At 35.8% G+C, this 24117-nt stretch overlaps 1 protein-coding gene across 4 annotated transcripts in view; it reads left to right on the plus strand.

The window, feature by feature from the left end:
* CTNNA2 (catenin alpha 2) overlaps positions 1 to 24117 on the plus strand; it is a gene marked incomplete at both ends in the record, with an annotated part of 909395 nt that overhangs the window by 828141 nt on the left and 57137 nt on the right. For all 4 annotated transcript variants that reach the window (XM_080932244.1, XM_080932242.1, XM_080932243.1 and 1 more), the window contains 2 exons: positions 4650 to 4801; positions 21108 to 21221. In XM_080932244.1, coding sequence (XP_080788370.1) covers positions 4650 to 4801; positions 21108 to 21221 — 266 coding nt within the window. The remainder of the gene's footprint in view (positions 1 to 4649; positions 4802 to 21107; positions 21222 to 24117) is intronic.

The following is a 24117-nucleotide window of genomic DNA, read 5'->3' on the forward strand; positions in this document are numbered from 1 at the left end:
CACAGAGAAAAAAAGCTTCTAATTATATAAACCTACATCAGCAACTCTGTTGATATATAAAGCAAGAATCACAAAGGCAGTGTTAAGCCTTGTCCTAATTAGATAGAAGTGAGGCCAGTGTCCCTTTTGACTGTTTTTATTTTTAAATCTCAATATTACTTCTGGGAGGAGGACATATTTTATAAATTATCAAGATGTTCTGGCATCAATGGGAAGAGAGGCCTTTGGTCCAGTGAAGGCTCATTTTCCCAGTATAGGGGAAATGCCAATGTGCTGAAGTGGGAGAGGTTGGTTGGGAGAGAGAGCACCTTCATGGAGGCAATGGGAGATGGAGAGAGGATGAGATTGAGGAGAAAGGGAATAACATCTGAAATGTAAATACAGAAAATATCCAATTAAAAAAAAGATGTTTAAAAAAATCCATAGTTAGACTGAGAACCTCAGTTCAGCTATAATGGATCAGTATTCTAGTAAGTCTTTGCTTTCCTGACTTAGAAACTTAGATAAAGCAGGAGGAAGGCAAGTTAGGGGGGGACAAATAGTGCAAAAACGGAGCTATGTTGAAGAGAAATAGCAACTGGCCAGGCTCCGAGTGAATAAACATAAGGATGCAGCACAAAGAAAGTAGTTCTGCTTTCTCCCAAACCATTTAATTCTTCCCATAAAAGGACCTATTTCTCTCTCCTCTGACCATACAAAGGCCTGAAACATGGTCATTCACTCCAGTGATGTACCATCCGAGCCTCAAAAGAGATACATGTCTTATTCCATACCCATCAAGTAAAGCAGCCTTCCAAAGACTGTATCCCTCATTATAAATAGTGTTTTTATAATGTTACATCATATATGTGTTTCCAGGGCAGACCATCTGGTTTTAGTTAACCAGTTTGTGAACTCTTCCATGTGGATAACTATTTCTTCCAGTCTTAGTATTCATTCTTTGTGTAAAGTTGAGTACCTGTGGCCTTTCCCTTGTCCACTTTAGAATGTCTACTGTTGTCCTTTTCCAGTTCAGGTTTAGGCAGCCTGAGCTGCCTTACACATTTACTAACACTTTTTGAGTATAGCTTCTGATATACCTAGGTTTCACTTATACATTTAGTGACAGGAGAGCCTTTCTCTCTCCTCTCTCTCCCTTTCCATCTGTTTCTTTCTGTCTCTCTGTTTCTGTCTCTTTGTGTGAATGTGTGTGTGTGTGTGTGTGTGTGTGTGTGTGTGTGTGTGTGTTTGTGTGTGTGTTTGTATGTGTAAAAATAGCAGTTAATAAAGAAGAGGCCCTGAGTTAAAAAAAAAAAAAGAGCAAGGATGGGTATATGGAAGGTTTCAGAGGGAGAAAAGGGAAGGACAAAATGATGTAATCTCAAAATTTGCAATAATGTTTAAAAAGTAGCCCCTTTACATCTTTATTATTTTATTGTTTCCCTTGGATCTGACAATAGCTAGATCAAGTCTTATCATCACTTCATTCCCAAGCTTCCATTACTTCTTAAGAATAACTGCACAGAAGAAAAAGGACCCATTTTCTTTGCCCCTGAAGATTCATGAAGACAGAGATGTGTTTGTGAATGTTGAAGTCTAAGTAGTATCATTACCTAACTCAACCATATAGCTGACAGTTATCAATATGGAGAGCTGCACAATGGTTCATTTACACTTCCTCAGCAACTTCCTCACTTTAATAACATTGGTCAGACTGCTCTATATTATGTTGTGGCACATAAAATAGAATTTTATTTTTTTCAGAGTCTTATTCTATCTACAAAGAGATACATGACTTAAGACTAACTTTAATTCCTTTAGACATGTTGGAACTATAAAAAGATCTAGAGAAAGGAATGAACAGAGGCTAATATACCAGATACCACTTTTTCCTCCTTAAATGGAAACACTGTATTTAAGATAAGAAACACTGTATTTCAAAGTATCCATGACACACAGAAGTGCACACATGCTTAAAGAGTATACTGTATTCTTTTGTGCATGTTTTTATTATCTAAGGAGTGGTTATCTCATTCCATTCTTCTTTTCCCACATCAGGTTCAGGACTTCATTACACTAGGTGTCTCCTTATTTACCTGTTCCTGTCCATTTGTACTAAACAGATGCAGTACCCACAGATGTAGAACAAACATCTCATGGTAGTTACTCCTGACACCAGAAATAAGGGTAGTTGGACCCATCAGAATAAGTCTGAGATGTGGCCTATTAACAAGATCCCATGAGAGCAATTATTTTCCATTTCAGTTCTTGTATAAGTCCTGAACTCAACTCCTAGATCACTTCATGTGAAAAGACACAGCCACAAACAGAGTCCCTAAAGAGATTTCTTATGACTCCAGGGTATGACTGATCAGCTAGCCTAGTCTGGATCTCTATAGAAGTTGATATTTGACTATGCCCTAAATTATGACCCATTTACTTGTTTGGGAGTAAAATGAGTCATTTTACCATACTTCATAGTAGTGGTGGCCAATATGATGTATTTTCAGTCCCAACTACACAAAACAGCAGATAGTTTTTATTTTTCTGTCCACATTTACATAGTGCTATCATGCTTCGAACTTTTTGTCTATTTTAAGTAAGAAATGATGCATAACTACTATCTTTTCAATTACTAATGTCAAACATATTATTGTGTAATTTATCAGCACATGCAACAGCATATATGTGAAGGTTAGAGGCTAGATGCTTTTCTCCTCTCACCATGTTGGTGTTGGGAATCAAACCCTAGTGTTACGAAGCCAGAAAGAAGGCACTATTTCCTACTAAGTAATCTTGATCATCCTGATATTGAAGGAAATTACGTGGTACTAACAGCTTCATATAAATCTTCAAAATCACAGAGTGCCACGGACCTGCCAGTTTAACCATCAAATAAAGTGGAATTAGTATAACTCAAAACTTTCTGGGGGAATAAAGTTATGATTTTATTTAAGTAAAACACCCATATCTAAATGCAAAATACATACAAAGATACTCTCATAGTCTAGAAGGTCAATTCCAATCTTCTATATTTTTAGTTCCATAAAAATAAGTTCATCGTTAACATAAAGGGATAATTGGAATAGCTCAGGTTCATATATGGGTTTTAGGAGTAATAGTTTTCTGAATTTTATGTTGAGTTGACATGGAAAATTTACACAATTTATGGGGCATAGTGCAATGCTCTGATACATATATGCCTTTCTTCTCGATCCAATGAGCATAATTAGAATGCCAATCACCTCAGTTACAATTCATAGTTATAGAAACACATCGAAATAGACTCACATTTCTTTACATGTCGATGCAGCTTCATGGTTATATAGAAATCTTAGGCGGTATAGGGCACTGATCATCATGATTCACCTGGGAAAGGAAAATCGTCCAACTCATGACTTTGATTTTGATAGTTATTATTGCAACAACACTTATGCCTCCTCGCCCCATCTCTCCTCTCCTTAAAAAATAAACATTCAACATTTTTAGTAGAAATGCATTTCTCTAGGAATTATATACCTCAGACATTCTTACCCTAGAGAGGAAGTGAGCAGAAGTGCTCACACCAGGGATGAAAATGAGTGTCAATGTATCCTATAGCCTGAAACTGCATATAAAGATGAACCAGGCAAGAAATCCCAGAAATGGATGCAGACTAATAGCATTTATATTTTATTGCCCTTACAAATAAAGTGAGTTGTGCTTTTGGCTTTCATCTGCCATAGGAATAGGTTGTTATAAGAGCTGAGAAAATTGAATTATGATATTTAGGAGTAGGGAAATCAGCACCATTTTCCAGATTCTTTTCCAGAATCTGTGAGCATTTCAGATATCACAGTGAGCTTGCTTTCTGCTGACCTCAGAGATATGCATACATGCATATATCTCTCTCTGTCTCTCTCTCTCTCTCTCTCTCTCTCTCTCTGTGTGTGTGTGTATGTGTGCGTGTGTGTGTGTGTGTGTGTGTGTGTGTGTGTGTGCATACCTGTTTGTTTATGTGTATGTATTTGTTTTATGAGAAGGAGGTAAGAGAAGGAGATAAGTTCCTTTAGGAAATTCATATGTGCATCTTTTTTTTTTCATACCAAGGTGATATTGATAAAATAGAACAAATTACCTTGAGCCTCTTGGTTTTCTCTTCTACAGGTTTTCTGCTGAGATATTGTTTCCCTTTTGTTCTCTTACATGACCCTTCTATAGCATCCCTCCTTCCTCATCCTCTCTACTTCTTATGTCCTGCATTCCCATCTATACATCTGCTATATCCAGGATATGATAAGACTTACAGTTTTATGTATATTATAATATCAGCTCCAACTATCATACAGACAAAAAACAAATGCAGGCTTAGAAAGATGAAGAAAATATGGGCAAATTTTTATGAGTGGGAAATAGCAAAAATGAAAATCAATTCAGGTTACCATAAATGTGAAATCTGTGCCCATCTGCTAACCTGCCCCACCTTGGAGGGCTGACATAACTTTCTGTTTGTCCAATTATCACCTTGCAAGAAGTAACAATTTGCTTCCTTTTGTTGTGATGACACAAGATGACTGAATTAAACCTATTGAAACCTGGACCAGAAGAACACCACTACCTTTGCCCCGTGACTAGAGTGACAGCAAAAGAAAAACTCTTTGTTATTCATGTCATTTCTTTTATTTACCCAGTGATGCCACGCTTTGCTGAACAAGTTGAAGTTGCAATCGAAGCCCTGAGTGCCAATGTTCCTCAACCATTTGAAGAGAATGAGTTCATCGATGCTTCACGCCTGGTGTATGATGGTGTTCGGGACATCAGAAAGGCTGTGCTGATGATCAGGGTATGTGAGACATTTATAGCACAGATAAGAAGTTCTATGTCTTCCTCAGTTGTAATTGCTCAATGTAATCTGTGAAGATGTTTGACTCAAAGCATATTCAGACCATGTGCACTTATTACTAATAAATGGATGAATGAGTCTTAATGAGCCTGGTTCAGTAATGAATGCCCTGATATAAGATGTTCTGGCTCCTTCTGGTATGCATATTTCTTTAAGTTTCATAAGATTTGTAGAATCTCTGCTACTGTCCATTTCTGTCCCCTGTAGACATTGTCATCACATGAGGATTACCAGAGAATCATGAGTGGTTAAGAGTGAGGCATTTTTAACTTAGTGTATCAATATAGCAGCAACACAATGAGTTTATTATGCATAAATCTAGGTAGTCTTGGGTGGAAGCTCCTCTATCACCTAACATATTAGCTTTTCCCACATTTCTGGCGAATATGTGTATTTTTATAACTTTTGTCTAAATAGTAAACCATACTGTAAACCTAGAAATTCCACTTTGTATATGTTTTCCACATATGCTGGGTCCTCTGTAACTTGGTCTAGCCCTCCAAAGTATGCATTAGTTTGTCTCCATGACCCTAGCTTACTTCATACAATTTAGCTATTCTATAATATTCCCTTGTAGTTTTTACTTCAGTGTGTGACTTCATACTTTACTAACCCCTTAATACAGAACTGTCCAAGCAGTTTCATTAGAGATGAAGCTTTTCCTTGAAGAAAAAACTACACACAAAGAAGAATAATTGAGAGCAAATATGAGACAGTTATATAATTAAAGCTGAGAGATGAGTTTCTGTAGTATCATCCCAAGGGAACAACAACCAATATAATCCTAATGAGAAGCATGGTTATTTAATTTTTTAAAATTTGAATACTTGTACTGCACTAAAAGGTAAAAAGGTAGTAAATGAAGGATTGGACAGATGGCTTGGTGGTTAAGAGCACTTCTCTTCTCACAGAGGACATGGGTTCATTTTGTATCACTCAGAGAGGGTGGTTAACAAAGGCCTGTTAAGTCCAGTTTCAAGTAGTGACTTAATTCTCTCTTTTGACCTGTGCACACACTGCACACAAGTGGCAAAATTCAGTTGAGCAGGCACATGTCCTTGCACATAAATAAAAATAGTAGTTTTTATAGAAGTAGCAAATGAAATTAATTATAACCTCTTCCTTAGCAAAAGGTATCCATGATGATAGCATTTTTTTTCATGTTCCACAAGCATCATTTAAAGCACCCAGTACCTTAACAGAGCTACGTTGGAGTAACCACACACTTCTTAGCCAAAATCTCTACTTGTTTCTAGCACTGACTGGTGTAATAAATTTAAAAAGACCGTAACATCAAGAAAATTCTATCATGTCAAATTGACTTTACTTAAACACATATATTTTAAGTTTACACTTAGGTGTCTTGATTACATTGCCTTTTTAACTTACACATTTTATAGCTATGGTACCCTGATCATCATCCAAAACGTGGCTGTTTTCCCTGTATTTACTTTTAACATAATGTCCCCTCCCTGGACACCTATAATAGTAATGCTTGGGGAGAGTATTTATTTCACTGTCCCCTTTATGACTATTGCCTTCTTTAGATTGAAAAGCTTTTGAAACAATGGATGTCTTTTGTTGCCACATTCCCCCATTGGTTTATATTTTTTAACACATTTCGAGAGAGGGAAGGAGGGATATAGAGGAAGGGACTGATGGTGAAAGGGAAGTAGAAAAGAAGGGGGAGGAAAGGAGGCAGAGAGAAGAAGAAAGGGAAAGGGAGAGAGAGAGAAAGAGAGAGGAGAGAAAGAGAGAGAAGAGAAAGAGAGAGAGAGAGAGAGAGAGAGAGAGAGAGAGAGAGAGAGAGAGAGAGAGAGAGAGAGAGAGAGAGAGAGAAGAGATTGTTCAATCTCAGAAGGGAGAAAAATGACATATAAAAGCTAAGGGAATGAGGTTAGGAAGAGGAGCGTAAGCTTTTGAAGTCATTTCCACATTCTGTGCTAACTTTTGAAATCAGGTAAGGAGCATGAGAGTTATGCTTGTCAAGGATTGTGCACTAAACCCACTATAATTCCGAGACATGGTCCCTCTTTTGCCAGTTTTTCTGCTTTGTTAGCCTTCACATTTCTTGTGACAACCATTTATTTGGGAGTCTGAAGAGGTTTATAGCCATCATTCAGTTTTTCACTCCTAAGCTATCAAAAATCCACAATTTTATATAAAATGCCATCGCATCATTACAGACAGTGTCATCCCCCTATCTCAATATTAAACAACAACAACAAAAAAAAAAAAGCTGAAAGTTTTGGAATGAAGAAGCATACTTGTAAGCTTCTTATCTATTTAGCACCCACTTGGCTTCTTTTTATTTAAGTAATTTCATGGCCTCATTTTTTAGTGTAAATTACTACATCTCTAGGTCTTAGAAAATTCTATTGTGTAAGGAAAGAATAATTGGGAATCATTGGGAAGGGGACTTTTCCTGACAGCTGTGTAACCTCTTTCCAAATTGCTGGTTATGCTTTACAAAAACAAAATCTCTTTTAAAATCATTTTTGAAGTGATAACTGTAGGAAGGAACATGATGGATCAAATACTTCATCACCTTCCCTCTTAACAAACAATATAAATTCAATGAAAATGTTGCTGTCTCTGAGTTCCAGGCTAGTTGCAGACAGCCCTCAGATATAGAGAAAGTTTGTGTGTCCCAGGTTTCAACCTCATTATTTGAGACCACACATCTGTCATGAGTCAAATCTTTCCCCTTATTTCATGAGCTTCTTGTTCATTTGCTTCTTAATGAAATCTATCCTTTGTGATGGGGAGATGTGTGGAAGTCTCCTCATTATAGGACATTTGAAAAACAAATATTCATATGCAGTCACTGATAATTGGATACTAACCCCAGAAAGCTCTGAACACTCCAGAAACAACTCACAGACTATATGAAGTTCATGAAAAAAGAAAAAGAAAATGCAAATGAAAAACCATTATGCTTAATCTTTACACACCAAGAAAACTTTGACTAATTCCAGGTTACATCCTGTTTTACATGTACTTTATGCTCATTGTAACTAGTAAGATCTTAATGCACACTATCAAACCTTTAATAAAACCAAGTACTGACAAAAATGTATTTGTATACTTTTATGCAAAAATGCTTAAAATCTGTACATTGATCTTTGTTTTTTTAAAATAAAGTTGTTCAATTAAAAAAAGAAAGAAAAACAAATATGCAAACCAGAAAGAGTGTCAGACATCAGTCTCCTTATCCATTGTATTTATATTTAAGTATTCACCCTGAATAAAATAATCAGTTCATTAGGACCAAGTCAGTGCTTTTGGGGGAAATGCATGGTTAGGATTATGAGTATTATTTTTATATGTCTTAAAATACATATACACTATATACAGACATATATTTAAAATCCCTTAACTTTAACTTTAAAATTAATTTTAAGTGGTTAAAAATGTAAAGTTTATATATATGTGCGTGTGTGTATGTGTGTGTGTGTGTATGTGTGTGTGTGTGTGTGTGTGTGTGTGTGTGTGTGTGTGTGTAGTCTAAAGGCACCATACTTTGAAAATATCACAGAAGTATTAAAATCAAATTCATAGACAGGAGCACAGACTCACATTGGAAATAGTTTGTCTGATGTGGGTGTACTCCCTGTGAGGCATGTTGCAAGCAACAGGATTTAGGAACATTCGGTTCACAACTACCTTTGCCAATGTTTGCCAAGCTTTCAGCACTGCTTTTTCTTGGCATTTTAAGCAGAGAAATAGTTAGCCCACACTACATAAAATGGCACTAAATAGAAAGGAGATTTGACTTGTTCATAGTGTGAGTATTCAAAAATTAGACAGAGCCCTGTCAGGTTTTAAGTAAAATAGGGATATGGATGTTAGAGTCTGAGAATAATTAACAAATTACTGATTTTTAAGATAGTATTACAAATAAGTTCTGACAAGGAAAAGTATTCATAAATGAGGAATTGCAGGTATTAAAGATCAAACACAGACTTAATATATTTTTTGGTTTACTGGACAATGGTGGCTCATACCTTTAACCTCAGCACTCAGGAGGCAGAGGCAGATGGATTTTTGTGAGTTTGAGGTTAGCCTAGTTTACAGAGTTAACTTTAGGACATCCAGAACCACATGGCGAAACCCTGTCTCAAAACAAACAAACAAACCAGTGATCATTTTTATTTACACTTGGAAGTTAAGATGAGCAAGTACATAAGGATTTAGTATGGAAATTAAGTATAATGGGTTTGGTAGTATCTTGGTATTCAGACATTTACATTAAGTATTTGTCTTGCACAACATCTCTATACAAAATGTTTATATTGGCCCTCCTTCCTTTGATTATGTATTCATGGTGATTTCAAATGCATGTCAAAAAACCAGTAGGGCCTGAGATTCTGGCTTGATCAAGGTCTGTATTTCTCTCTGGCTTTCTTGTACTGTATACCAAATTTGGAGCATTATTACACATTTAACCTTCCTGAGGGTAATACAGAAGTATCTCTTAGCTTGTATATGAAATATTTGCTGTAGTTGTTTGTGGTTTTAACTATTAAGTTAGGACATGTATGTTGTTGACATGATCTGCTTATAAGACTGAATATATATGATATAGTATAATGTCATCTTCAGAATCAATGAGCTCTATTTTATTCTAATATTTAAGTAAATATTATAATGTTAGTTGGGTGATACAAATAAATAGTAAGTTACTGGGTTAAATGGCTTAATCAACAGAACTGTTAGAGAATTTTTATTTCATTATTTTTCAGACGAGGGGTATTATGAAAACATTAAGGAGATCACGAGGTTGCTATGAAGCAGTGAAGAATGAAATTTGTAGTTTAGTTGTAATTTGAGGTCACCAGCTTATTATCTTCTCTGCAAATGGAAGAAACATTGCCATGGCTAAAATAAAAAACTCTCCTATTTAACAAGTCTCCCCCAAATTTTTCTTTTCATCATTGTGCTCATCCGAATTTCTTTCTGTTGTTTAATAATGTGGAATTTGCTTGAGAAATCAACAATATTGAAATTTCAGCAGTTTGAGTCAAAATATTTCTCATAACTAGCAAACAATAGGCAGATAGCTACTTGTATTTTTGTTTTATTTTGTGCCAGATAGACATGGTCCTGTGCAGATCCTAGTTTTGTTTAGCTAACACCATTAAATTAGAAATAACTTACTGTGTTCTTTGTAGGGAACTATAAGGTGACCCATACTGTTAGGTCTATCACCAAATATAGAGGTAAACAAAACAAAATTCTGTTCTAAATGTGTACTGAGAACAGATATATCCAATGCCAAACATAGCACTATGGAAGACACAGAGACTGGTATGGGAGACAGAGTTCATAATAAAAGCTGGTTTTATTGAGACAATGTCAGAATGAACCAGAACTGCATTTTACAGAGAAAGCTTTGTAATTGGTTAATTTGGGAAGTTGTGAACTGCACAGAAGAAATGGAGGCTTTGGAGAGTTCTGAAAAAGACTTGATACAACCTGTCTCAGATTTAAATTGGACCCCATTTGTCAATACCGGTGAGAAGAGAATATACAAAGTTAGAGTCTCAGTGCTCACTTGAAAGATGTCTTAGGAGGTTTTCATGGTAGCCCATGACCAATCTGCTCCAACATGGGAGAGTCTCTGTTGCTGTTGGTTTGTTGGTGTTTTGTTTAGTTTTGTTGATATCGGTTTTAATTTTCTAATTTTAGTTCTTTTTAGTTTTTGTTCATAATCAATTTTAATGTTATATATTGCTATTGGAAAACCACTTCTTGTAACTCACACCAATTATCCAGTCAACTTGCTCTTTCCATTTCTTCTTTTAATGGAACTCTCATATGCATTTGAAACTTTTTTTAAAAAGTGCTCCTTAATTTATTTTTCTTATATGTACATTCATATCACATTTTGTTTCAGTAGCTATGCATTTGAATTCTGTTGTAATATCTGTGGTCAGTGCAAAAGAAAAACCAAACAAACCAGAGCTCAGTAACTGACATCTGGTATGTCTCTAATATCACTTACAGGTGTAGAAAATAGATTTGGGAAGATCAAAAGTATCTTACAAAAAGGAAGCATGCTCAGAGCCCAATAGAGACACAGTGGTCAATCCAGGACACTGAGTCTGAGCCCAAAGGGTTATTTTGGAATTTTGAAGTTTGAATCTCAACTCTTTAGTTTCCATTCAGTGAAGCACATATGTTCTTAAAACTTCAACTAATAATATACAACTTATTCCTTTGGGACAACTTTTAGGTCATCTATAGCTTACCATGTATTCTTTACTTTGTGGAGGTCATCACCCAATAGGAGGAAAAAGCATTTAGAAGACTCTGCATTCACAGAACTATTTATAGGAGCAACCTGTATGGTTTTGATCTTGTTCAAGAGACACAAAAATATTTCACATTTATTCACTTGCCTGTGGTGTTTGTGATCATTAAGATCATGGGTTCTGCCATTTCTTTCTTGCAGTTATTAATGGGGATACTTAAGATATTTTGCCTGGAGGCTACCCTAGTTTCATTTATGTAGCTCTGATGAAATATGGGGACAAGAGACAAATTAGGGGTGCTCGCTTCGGCAGCACATATACAAAAATTGGAATGTTACAGAGAAGATTAGCATGGCCCCTGCACAAGGATGACACACAAAATTTGTAAAGAATTCCATTTTTATAGAACCCAGCTCTCCCATCACAGCAAAAAGTGGAACGACAAATACTACAGAAAAAGAGGACTCACACCTGAAATCATACCTCAAGATGATGATGGAGATCTTTAACAAGAATAGGAGGAAAAGCATAAAGAAGTAGAAGCTTTTAAAGGGGAAACATGAAAAACACTCAAAGAAATCAAAGAACTAGAGGAAAACAGAACCAAAGAGATGAAGGAATTGAAGAAGGAATTTAAAATGGAAATGGAAGCAATAAAGAAAACACCAAAAGAGACAACCTTGGAGGTAGAAAATCTTAAAAAGAAATCAGGAGTCACAGATGCAAGCATTTCCAACAGACTGCAAGAGACAGAAGAGAGAATCTCAGGGGCCGAAGACAACATTGAAAACATAGACAAAACAGTCAGAAAAGATGCAAAAACCAAAAAGCTCCTAACCCAAAATATCCAGGAGATCCAGGACACAATGAGAAGACCAAACCTAAGGATAATAGGAATAGAAGAGGGCAAAGAATATCAAATAAGAGGCACAGTAAATATCTTCAACAAAATTATAGAAGAAAACTTCCTTACCCTTAAGAATGAGATGACCATGAGCATAAAAGAAGCCTACAGAAATCCATATAGAGTTGACCAGAAAAGAAATAACTCCTGCACATAATAGTCTAAACGCCAAGTGCCCAAAACAAAGAAAGAATACTAAAAACAGTAAGGGAAAAAGGTCATGTAACATATAAAGGCAGATCAATCAGAATCACACCCGACTTCTCAACAGAGACTATGAAAGCTAGAAGATCCTGAACAGATATCATGCAGACCCTAAGAGAGCACAAGTGTCAGCCTAAGCTGCTATACCCCCCCCCAAAAAAAAAAACTCTCAATCACCATACATGGAGAGAACAAGGTATTCCAGGACAAAACTAAATTTACACAATATCTGACCACAAACCCAACACTACAATGAATTATAGGTGGAAAACCCAATACAATGAGGGAAACAACATCCTAGTAAAAACAAGAAAATACCTAAGCAATAAAACCAAAAGAAGAAAGACACACATGCACACTTCTAACTCTAAAAGCAAAAATAGCAGGAAACAGCAACCATGATTCCTTAATATCTGTTAACATAAATGGATGCAATACCTCAATAAAAAGACATAGGCTATCAGACTGGATACATAAACAAAACCCAGAATTTTGCTGCATACAGCAAAAACATCTCAGAGACAAAGATAGACACTAACTCAGAGTAAAAGTTTGGGAAAAAATATTCCAAGCGAATGGCCCTAAGAAACAAGATGGATAGCCATTCTAATATCGAATAAAGTAGATTTTCAACCAAAAATTATCAAAAAAAGATTACATGTACTGCCTGCTCATTGTAAAAAAAAAAAAATCTTTACACACCAAGAAAACTTTGACTATTCCCAGGTTGCATCTTGTTTTACATGTACTTTATGCTCATTGTTATTGGTGGGATCTTTATCACACTATCAATTTTTTTAAAAAAGTACTGGCAAAAATGTATTGTATGATTTTATGCAAAAATGCTTAAAATCTGTACATTTATCTTTGTTTTGTAAAATAAAGTTGTTAAAAAAATAAACCATTTTGTTTTCTAAAAAAAAAAAAAGATAAGGAAGGACACTTTTTACTCATTACAGGGAATATTTGTCAAGAGGATCTCTCAATCCTTAACATATATGCTCCAAATACAAGAGCAACCATATTCATAAAAGGAACTCTACTAAAGCTCAAAAAATATATTGAACCCCACACAATAATAGTGGGAGTGCTAAACATGCCGCTCTCATCAATGGACAGAACATGGAAACAGAAACTGAACAAGGTCGCAGTGAAACTAGCAGAGGTTATGAAACAATTGGAATTAGCAGACATTTACAGAATATATCATCTTAAAAGAAAAGAACACACCTTCTTCTCAGCAGTTCATGGCACCTTCTCCAAAATTGACCACATAATCTGTCACCAAACAAGCCTCAATAGATAAAAGAAGATTGAAATACTCCCATGCATCCTTTCAGATCACCATGGTCTCAGGCTGGTCTTTAATAACAACAAAGACAACAAAAAGCCCATATACACATGGAAATGAAACAATGCTCTATTAAACAATAGCACAGTCAAAGAGGAAATAAAGAAAGAAATTATGGATTTTCTAGAACTTAATTAAAATAACACAGCATACCAAAACCTATAGGATGCAATGAAAGCAGTACTGAGAGGAAAGCTCATAGCTCTGAGTGCTGCCAAAAAGAAACTGGAGAGAACATACTGTAGCAACTTCACAGCACAGTTGGAAGCTCTAGAACAAGAGGAAGCAGATACACCCAAGAGGAGTAGATGGCAAGAAAGAATCAAACTCAGAGCAGAAATTGACCAAATTTAAACAAGAAGAACCATTTAAAGAATCAACAAAACCAAGAGCTGGTTCTTTGAGAAAATTAATGTGATTGATAAACCCTTAGCCAGACTTACTAGAGGGCAAAGAGAGAGGATCCAAAGTAACAAAACCAGAAATGAAAGTGGAGACATAAAAACTGAAACTGAGGAAATTTAAGAAATCATCAAATCCTAATATGAAAGCGTATACTCAACAAAGCTAGAAAATCAGGAGGAAATGGATAAATTCCTAGACAGGTACCAGATACTACAGTTAAACCAGGACCAGGTAAACCATCTAAATAATCCCATAACACCTAAAGAAATAGAAGCATTCATCAAAAGCCTCCCAACCAAAAAAATCCCAGGTACAAATGGGATCAGTGCAGAATTTTATCAGACAGTTATTGACTAACTGATACCAATACTCTCTAAACTATTCCACAAAATAGAGTCAGATGAAACACTACCTAAATTGTTTTTCGAGGCCACAATAACCCTCATTCCTAAACCACACAAAGACCCTACAAGAAAAAGAACTTCAGACCAATCTTACTTAATGAATATTGATACAAAAATACTCAACAAAACCCTGGCAAACAAAATCCAAGAACACATCAAAGTGATCATTCACCATGATCAAGTAGGTTTCTTCCCGGGGATGCAGGGAAGGATTAATACATGGAAATCCATCAATGTAATCCACCACATAAACAAACTCAAAGAAAAAAATTCACATGGTCATCTCACTAGATGCTGAGAAAATATTTGACAAAATTCAACACCCCTTCATGTTAAAAGTCTTGGAAAGCACAGGAATCATGGCCCATACCTAAACATAATAAAAGCAATATATAGCAAACCAACAGCCAACATCAAACTTCAGGGTGGAAAACTTGAAGCAATTCCACTGAAGTCAGGGACTTGACAAGGCTGCCCACTCTCCCTCTACCTATTCAACATAGTACTAGAAGTCCTGGCCAGAGCAATTAGACAGCAAATGGAAATCAAAGGGTTACAAATTGAAAAAGAAGAAGTAAAAACATCACTGTTTGCAGATGGCAGGATAGTGTATGTAAGTGACCCCAAAAATTTCACCAGAAAACTTCTACAGCTGATAAACAATTAAGCAAAGTGGCAGATATAAAATTACTTCAAGCAAATCTGTAGCCTTCCTCTACTCAAAGGACAAACATGAGGAGAAATTAGGGAAATGATACCCTTCACATTAGTCACAAAAAATATGAAATGCCTTGGTGTGACTCTGACTAAGCAAGTGAAGGACCTGTATGACATAAACTGCAAATCTTCAAAGAAGGAAATCAAAGAAGATCTCAGAAAATGGAAAGATTTCCCATGCTCATGGATTGGAAGGATCAACATTGTAAAAAATGGCCATCTTACCAAAAGCAATCTACAGATTCAATGCAATCCCCATCAAAATTCCAACCCAATTTTTCATAGAGTTGAAAGAGCAATGTCCAATTTCATCTGGTATAACAAAAGACCTAGAATAGCGAAATCCATCCTCAACAACAAGAAAACATCTGCAGGAATCACTATTCCTGGCCTCAAGCTATATTGCAAGGCAATTGTGCTAAAAATTACATGGTAGTCGTACAGAGATAGGCACGTGGATCCATAGAATAGAATAGAAGATTCAGAAATGAACCCTTACTTATATGGTCACTTAATTTTTGACAAAGAACTTGTAAACATTCAGTGGAGAAAGGACAGCCTATTTAAAAAATGATGTTGGTCCAACTGGCACTCAGCATGCAGATGAATAAAAATAGACTCTTTCTTATATCTTTGTACAAAGCTCAAGTGCAAGTGGATAAAAGATCTCCACATTAAATCAGGTACATTGAAACTATTAGATGAAAAAGTAGGGAAAACCTTAGAACACAGAGGCACAGGAGAAAATTTCCTGATCAGAACACCAATGGCTCTTGCTTTAAAGTCAAATACTGACAAATGAGACTTAATGAGATTGCAAAGTTTCTGTAAGGCTAAGGACACTGTTATGAAAATAAAATGTCAGCCAACTGATTGGGAAAAGATCTTTACCAACCCCACATCAGATAGAGGCCTAATATCCAAGGTATACAAAGAACTCAAGAAGTTTGACACCAGAGAATCAAACAACCCTATTAAAAATGTGGTACAGAGCTAAACAAAAAGTTCTCAATTGAGGAATATTGATGGCTGAGAATCCCCTAAGGAAGTGCTCAACATCCTTAGCCATCAGGGAAATCCAAATCAAAACAACCCTGAGATTCCACCTCACACCAGTCAGAATGGTTAAGATCAAAAAATCAGATGACAGCAGATGCTGGCAAGAATGTGGAGAAAGAGGAACACTTCTTCATTGTTGGTGGGTTTGTAAACTGATACAACCACTCTGGAAATCAGTGTGGAAATCACTCTGGAAATCAGACAATTGGACATAGTAATTAATACATGAAGATCCATTTTTTCCACTTCTGGGCATTTACCCCAGAGATGCTCTAACATACAACAAAGACACATGCATCACAATGTTCATAGCAGCCCTATTTATAATAGCCAGAAGCTGGAAACAACCCAGATGTCCTTCAGTAGATGAATGGATGCAAAAATTGTGATATATTTACACAAAGGAGTACTACTCAGCTATCAGAAACAATGACTTTATGAAATTCTTAAGAAAATGGCTGCATCTAGAGAATATCATTCTGAGTGAGGTAACCCAGTCACAAAAGAACAGACATAATATGCAGTCACTGATAATTGGATACTAACCCCAGAAAGCTCAGAACACCCCGGAAACAACTCACAAACTATACCAATTTCAAGTAAAACATAGCCCCCCCCCTCAAAAAAAAGAAAGAACAATCATTATGCTTAATCTTTACACATCAAGAAAACTTTGACTACTTCCAGGTTACATATTGTTTTACATGCACTTTATGCTCATTGTAACTAGTAAGATTTTAGTGCATACTATCAAACCTTTAAAAAAATCAAATACTGACAAAAATGTATTCATATACTTTTATGCAAAATGCTTTTAAAAAAAAAATATATATATATATATTTATCTGTTTTTTAATCAAGTAGCTCAATCAAAAATGAAGAGAGACAATTTAGGGGAGAAAGTATTAAGTGGTTCACAATTTCATGTTACAGTCCATTAGCAAGGGGAAGCCAAGGCAGAAATGTAAACAGGTATTCATTTCTGAAGTCATTAATAAAGAGAAATAAGTGGGAAATGAGTGCGAGTTAACTTACTTACTTACTCTATGTTAGCTTTCTCTTGTCTTATAACATCCAGAGCCTTCTACTTAGTAAACACTGCTACCTAAAAGTAAGGGGGGGGTGGCTCTTCTCATATCAATTTATAAAATATACAAGATCCAACTTAATCTGGATTATTTAATTTCTCATTAAGAATCTCTTCTCAGCCAGCATAAAGTCTTTGAGACACTTTATATATCTATAAAATAGTGGTCGAGTGTATTTTATTATGTTATACAAATTATATTCTGCAGTTGACTGGTTGTCTCATGGTGTGGGATAAATGATGATGAATAGCTGCTGTTATTGTTATTTTTCATATCTAGTGTTATGTTTTATTAAGCAAACTAATTACCACTGTCATTTCTGTATTTGTTAATTTTTTATAGTCTGCAAAGCATTTTCATGTACATCTCTGCTTAGGAGTCCTTTGAGGCAAGCGGGAAAAAATGGAAATTATAATACTCAGTTTATGAGTAAGGAGACATCTACATGAGAAAATGGAGTGACTTTCCAAAGATTTTTAGCTAGTGAGTGGAATACAAAATCAGCACCCCTGGGCCTATAACATATTTTATTTAAGTGTGTGTGTGTAAATGTGTAGGTAAGTGTTTTGTGTGCACTAGTGTGTGAATGTGTGTGGTGTATGTATGTACATGTGTATATAGGTACACATGCCTGTTGACTACAGTTCAGTCTTAGCCTTTTGTCTTTATTGATCTTTGTCTTATTTATTTATTTATTTATTTATTTATTTATTTAGTTAGTTAGTTAGTTAGTTAGTTTTAGACAACATTTTTCATTGAACCCAAAGCCTGTTATTTTGGCTAGACTGGCTGACTAGGAATCCTCCTGTCTCTACCTCCCAGGTGTTTGGGTTACAGATTTATAATACTAAACTAAACTAAACCCAGGTTTTAAAATACAACATTTTCATGTAATTTTTGAAAACTTCTTATACAAATAAAGAGCTATTTATCAGATATACTACTGCTACCTCACTCCCACACCTACTTCCAGGTCCTTCCAACATTCCTCCCTGCAAACTTTATGTCCTCTTGTGTCCTCGTAGTCGTCGTCGTCATCATCATCATCATCATCATTATTTCTGATTTTGATTAGAGCTGGTTATCTACATGTAGGTCCATCTGTTGGGGCATGGGCTACCGACTTACTATTTGTGACATTCCCAAAGAAAAACAAGCTGTTCCCCTTCCCTCAGCAGCTATCAACTACCAGTACCTGCTCCACTATTGGGAGCCCCTCTAACTTAAATGCCTGATTTCCTGCATGTCTCATATAGGTGGCTGCAGTAGCATTGAGTTCCTGTGTACAACAGCCATGCCTTGTTTTTCCCCAGCACTTTGCCCCATTCTCCAGCTCCTCCATCCTCTGGTTCCTCTTCTTCAAAGTTCGCCGAAGCTTTGGAGGGGAAAAGTTGGCATAGATGTATCACTGGAAGGTGACCACTCAGTCACGTCTTCTCAGGAGTTTGACCAGTTGTCAGTCTCTGGATTAACCCCCATCACTGCAAAAGTACCTGACTTAGGTTGAGAGGCACACAAGTCTATGGATATGACCATAAATACTGAAAAAAAAAAAACTGTATGATGACTTGACATTATAAGGAAACAACAATGGGTTCCAACTCGGGTCTCTAATATTCCACAGTCATGGCCTTTGGGACAGACCTCCAGTACTAGGTATGAATTCCTTTCTGTCATGTGAGTCTCTACGGCCATAAATATGGCCAGCATTCCATCCTCTCTTGCTTGATTAGCAAACACTTTTATCAACCCAGTGTTCTCCTTAGTCCTTCATTTTTCTTTTAATATATCTCTCTGTGTCTGTCTGTCTGTCTGTCTGTCTGTCTCTCTCTCTCTCTCTCTCTCTCTCTCTCTCTCTCTCTCTCTCTCTCTCTCTCTTTCTCTCTCCTTTTCCCTCTCCCTTTATTTCCCTCCCTCCCTCTTTCTCCTCCTAGTTTTTTTTTAACATTGCTATAAAATACAACAGAGCATCCATAGCCACCTGAGTGAATGATAATGAGGTTGATGTGCCAGAGAGAAGAAAACCAAGATTTCTCTATTCTCAAACACAGAAAAGCAGCAGGCATAATACAATACTGGCAAGATCAACCCTTTTTTGTGCATTCCTGACCAATCTTACAGCTCCATCTGTAACTTAACCTAGTAAATTAGACTAGGCATGCCAAAAAAAAAAAAAAAATATCAGCACATACAAAAAAAAAATAGAGAAATGGGCAACAGTATCATCACAATTGCTACACTGTATCTTATTGAAATACAGACTCCTGGGAATTTCTTTTGAAAGACAGATGAGTTCCTGCTATAAACCAAGAGACAGTTTGTAGAAGACAGATGAGCAAAGTCCTCCCACCAGTACCCTCTCATCATGGACACAAGCCACATTTCCTTTTGAAGGCATCATCTCGTAGTTTGCAGCATGTAACTGTCTTGAGTGCATGTTTCAGACTGCCTCTTTAGAAAGCTTCCAGAAAATGTAGTATTTCTCATTCTTCATTCTTCTATCTGCAAAAATGGCTTAAAAAGAAAAACAAAAGGAAACAAAAAAAATTGACCACTATCCCAAAGGAGTGTGAGGAAACTTATTAGAGTTTGTGTGGCACTCAGAGAAACTATATGGTAAACTCTTGATACATATTATTGACCTATACATAAGGGAAGGGTTTTTATTGACTGGCTTATAAATGTAGTCTTATCTATCTACAACTCAGACATTAATGATTTGCAATGATCTACCTCTATTCCCTTTCTGACACTTATTGTTCAGTTCCTTACCTAATTTATGATATGAACAAACAAATAGCTAAAACCAAAGACTTTGTGGTTGGGGTTCAAAGATACTTGGTGGTTTAGATCCAATTTTTGGTTCTGTTACAACATCAAAGACAAAGAATGTCTTGCTGAACGTTCTTTTATTTCATTTTCCTTAGTTGTAGATAGAGAATGCTCGACATGTTACTATGCTGGTGTAATCTGAATCGACACTATGAAAGAATTATTTTGCCATCAATGTTGTATAATAATTGAGAGCTTTCATATTGAAATTTACTGGTGAAGCTGAGTTTGGTGCCATACATTTTTAATCATAGCACTTGGAAGGCAAATGCAGGTCTCTCTTTAAGTTCAGCCTGGTCTACATAGTGACTTCCAAGACAATTAGAGCTGTATAGTGAGACCTGTAGTATTTTTTTATTGTGGAATAAATGGATTTGAAATCTTAAATAATTATTATCCTAAGTAAATTCCTGATTTTTGGATAATTTGATAAAGGTTAGACAATATGATTTTCACCACACATACACATGTACTCTGAAAAACACCAATTTATAGAGAGGGGAACCAGTACTCAAAGATGCCATTTGCCGTGCTAAGGGCCACATAGTGATATAACCTTAAGAAGAGTTGAATGTGTTATGAAATGTAATCTCTTAATATTTCATGCCATAGTGAGAAAATCCAGCTTTTCTTGGGGTCTATTGCCTGGTCTAGAGATCACTAATCATTTTGCTTATTTAGAAAAGAAGAACTAGAAAAAATGGTATTAGAGACAAGCCATAATATAAATTCTGTTGAAGTTAGTTAATCTCTATCGTAACAAAGACATTAATTTTCCCCAAGTACACTTCTGCTTGGATTAACAGTCATCTCATATTAAAAATCAAACTTGACATATGCTATAGGTGTCAGTGGAAATAAATAAAATGTATCTAAAGTAGGTACATTGGTGCAGCATGGTTCCCATAATTGTGAAAATGATACCAATAAAGGTACCCATAGTACATGTGAGATGCTGTTTAGACTTTGCAATGAAATGTATGAGTAAAAGTCAACCATTTCTCTTCTTTTATGTTTTAATTTAGACTCCAGAAGAGCTAGAAGATGATTCTGACTTTGAGCAAGAGGATTATGATGTGCGGAGTCGGACAAGTGTTCAGACGGAGGATGACCAGCTCATTGCTGGACAGAGTGCACGGGTACGTGGGCATTCACAACTCTGGATAACTGCCCATGGGGAAAATCACACAAATGAATGGAGGAAATTTCTGAATTAATGGATGCTGGGAGTTTAGATATCCTTAGCTCAGAGGTCTGGGCTATTACTTTTGTCGTCTGCTTTCAGTGCACATTAAACATGGTGGTAGCAGCCACGCATACTCACTATTCATTTTAACACACCCCATTCTCTATCCATTGGACACAGAAGCTACATCTAAGCACTACATGCCATAATATGTATAGTAGATTATATTTGACTTGAGGGTAGAAATTTGATAGGAAGGTGTCATCTAATGCATAAGTTTCACATCTCATCCACCACCATGCTGAGTAAAATTGCCATGCTCAAAAATAGCACAAGAACTAACAGAAAATGGGAAATTAGGATTTTAAATTATTTTTTGGCTTGACAATAGCTCCATAATCTTGGGTAGATTTCATAATGAGTATCATGTTGACCCAAGGGTATTAGATAGAGAAAAGTCTTTGTTTCTCCCTAATGCCTGCCGGTTACCAGGGATAAGATTTTTGCTAAGTGATAGAAAGAAATTATAGACAATGCTCCTGAGTTTTAAGTGTAAGGCCTAAATCAAGAAACAAAATATAACAGCTCTGTCAAGCAGATGAACACACAGCGACATGGGTGATATCATGGACAAGTTGTATAAGAAATATCCCAGAGATGAGACAACAAGATCAGCTGTATTTCCTGCATCATACCTGTGAATATTTTACACATCTAGTGAGCAATAAGATTGCATTCTAAAGGTTATTGTCATAGAGCAAATCCATTCAAATTTCAATATAACTATAATTTTTTCCATTCTAATTATCTTTTAATTTCTGCTTAAGAAAACACAATAAGCATTGACAATTATCAAAAGAGGAATGTGGCTAGTGAATACAGGAATGTAAAAAGTCCTGAGCCAAAAGATAAATGGAAATTCAAATCATACTGTGATTCTACCTCATCTCAGTGAAAGCTGCTATTAGCACAAAAATAAATAAGAACAAGTTCTCGCAAGAATATGTGGATAAAGGATGTTTGCACTATGTTGAGGTATATAAATCAGTAGATTCACCATGGAAATCATAGAGTGTTCCAGAAAACTAAAATTAGAACCTTCATATGACCTACTATACCAAACTAGAGACTTTTAAGTCAACAGCCACAGAGACACTTTCATATGCATTCTTATTGAGGCACTACGGATAATAGCCAAATTACAGAATCAGCTCACTCTCTCTCAACCTATGAGTGGATAAAATAACATATAAACATATATGTATTGGAATCTTATTCAATTATTAAGAAGAAAATTAAGTTGACAGAAAAAAAACACAAATGGAGATTATCATATTAAGAAAAATAATACAGGTGTAGAAAGACAAATATTACACCTTTTCCTATTTTTGGATATTAAAATTGTTTTTAGCAGTTTTATTTTATTTTTATTTTTGTATATATATGTATACACACACACACACACACACACACACACACACACACTCACACACACACATATACATAGGTTGAAAAAGTGTTGTTCAGGATGAATGTAGGTTTTCCATATACTGAGAATCTCATGCTGTCATGGGAATTGTGAAAGAAAAGTTGAAAACAAGTTGAAAGTAGAGAAGATACAAAGGAAGTATAGTGTTCAAAATGATTTCACCTAAATGCTAGTTTCTTTAATGTACATTAAACCTAACTATATTTGTCCCAAAGTCAAGTGACTGAAAATATATAGATGCAGATTTATTGACACATGAAGGCAAAAATTCAGACACCAAAGGCATATACAATTTTCATGTTAGAGTTTTAGAGGAATAGAAGAGGACTGTGAGTTTAAAAGTAGAAAGTAGTGCTGGTCAATGATGAGACTCCATGCCAATAAACCAAAGGCTGAAGATATTGCTTACTGGTAAAATGCTGGTTAGCACACACAAAGTCCTAACTAATCAGAGAAACAGAAAGCGTAGTGGCTTTGATTTCACACAACTTTGGTTTTGATCTATAAAAGTAATGTTAGCACCACTCTGAGATCTGTGTGTTGCTTGAATTCTCTAACTTTCAGATTTATTGCCTGTCAAATGTGAACCATAGACTTTCCTGACAGTATTATTTTGAAGATTACTTGATCTTTACAGAATTATAGAACAACCCTTGCCATACAGTAGTAAATACTCAATAAAGTCTGCCTTGGATAATTACCCTTTTTTGCAGAGAAGGTCCCTTCTGACCATAGATAGTGACATCAAAGTGTATGAAAGGGCATAGAATGTCAATTGAAAAATCTCTACAGATTGTTCAATCTTGCCTAAAACATTAAAAATCAGGAAGGTCATTAAGCAAGACTCTTTTGAGTCTGTTGGCATACCACCAAACTAATTAATCAAGCCAACTCATCTTTAAAATTAAGTAAAACCAGCATTTTTATGTCAATGACAAAGGACAAGTTTGAGTAATTCATCCAAACATTAATCAATTACAAGTTAATTTTATTGACTGACTCCTGCCCTGGTTCCTCTGATTTGGCTCTCAAAGAGTAAGACACATTACATAAGACTTACCTTGCTTTGAGCTTGTCATCTTGTGAAGATGGCCTGAAATGTTCACATTTAACAAGAAGAGACTCAGCATACATTTCTCTTCCACACATTATTTTTATGTTAGACATCAAGTCAGTGATGATGGATTGAAACAAAATTCATCATTTTGGATTTTGGATGGTCCCTCTCGATCACCATTTCTTTATTCTGGTGTCAATTTCAGAATGAAGTATGATCAGGGTGCAAGAGAGGAAGAACCAGGTTGTCTTGTTTAGTACTTGCTAATTTGCCTTGTAGGTCTGTCCCATGTTCTGGATTAAC

This window comes from Micromys minutus (assembly GCF_963924665.1).
Source record: "Micromys minutus genome assembly, chromosome: 18".
NCBI classification, from domain to species: domain Eukaryota; kingdom Metazoa; phylum Chordata; class Mammalia; order Rodentia; family Muridae; genus Micromys; species Micromys minutus.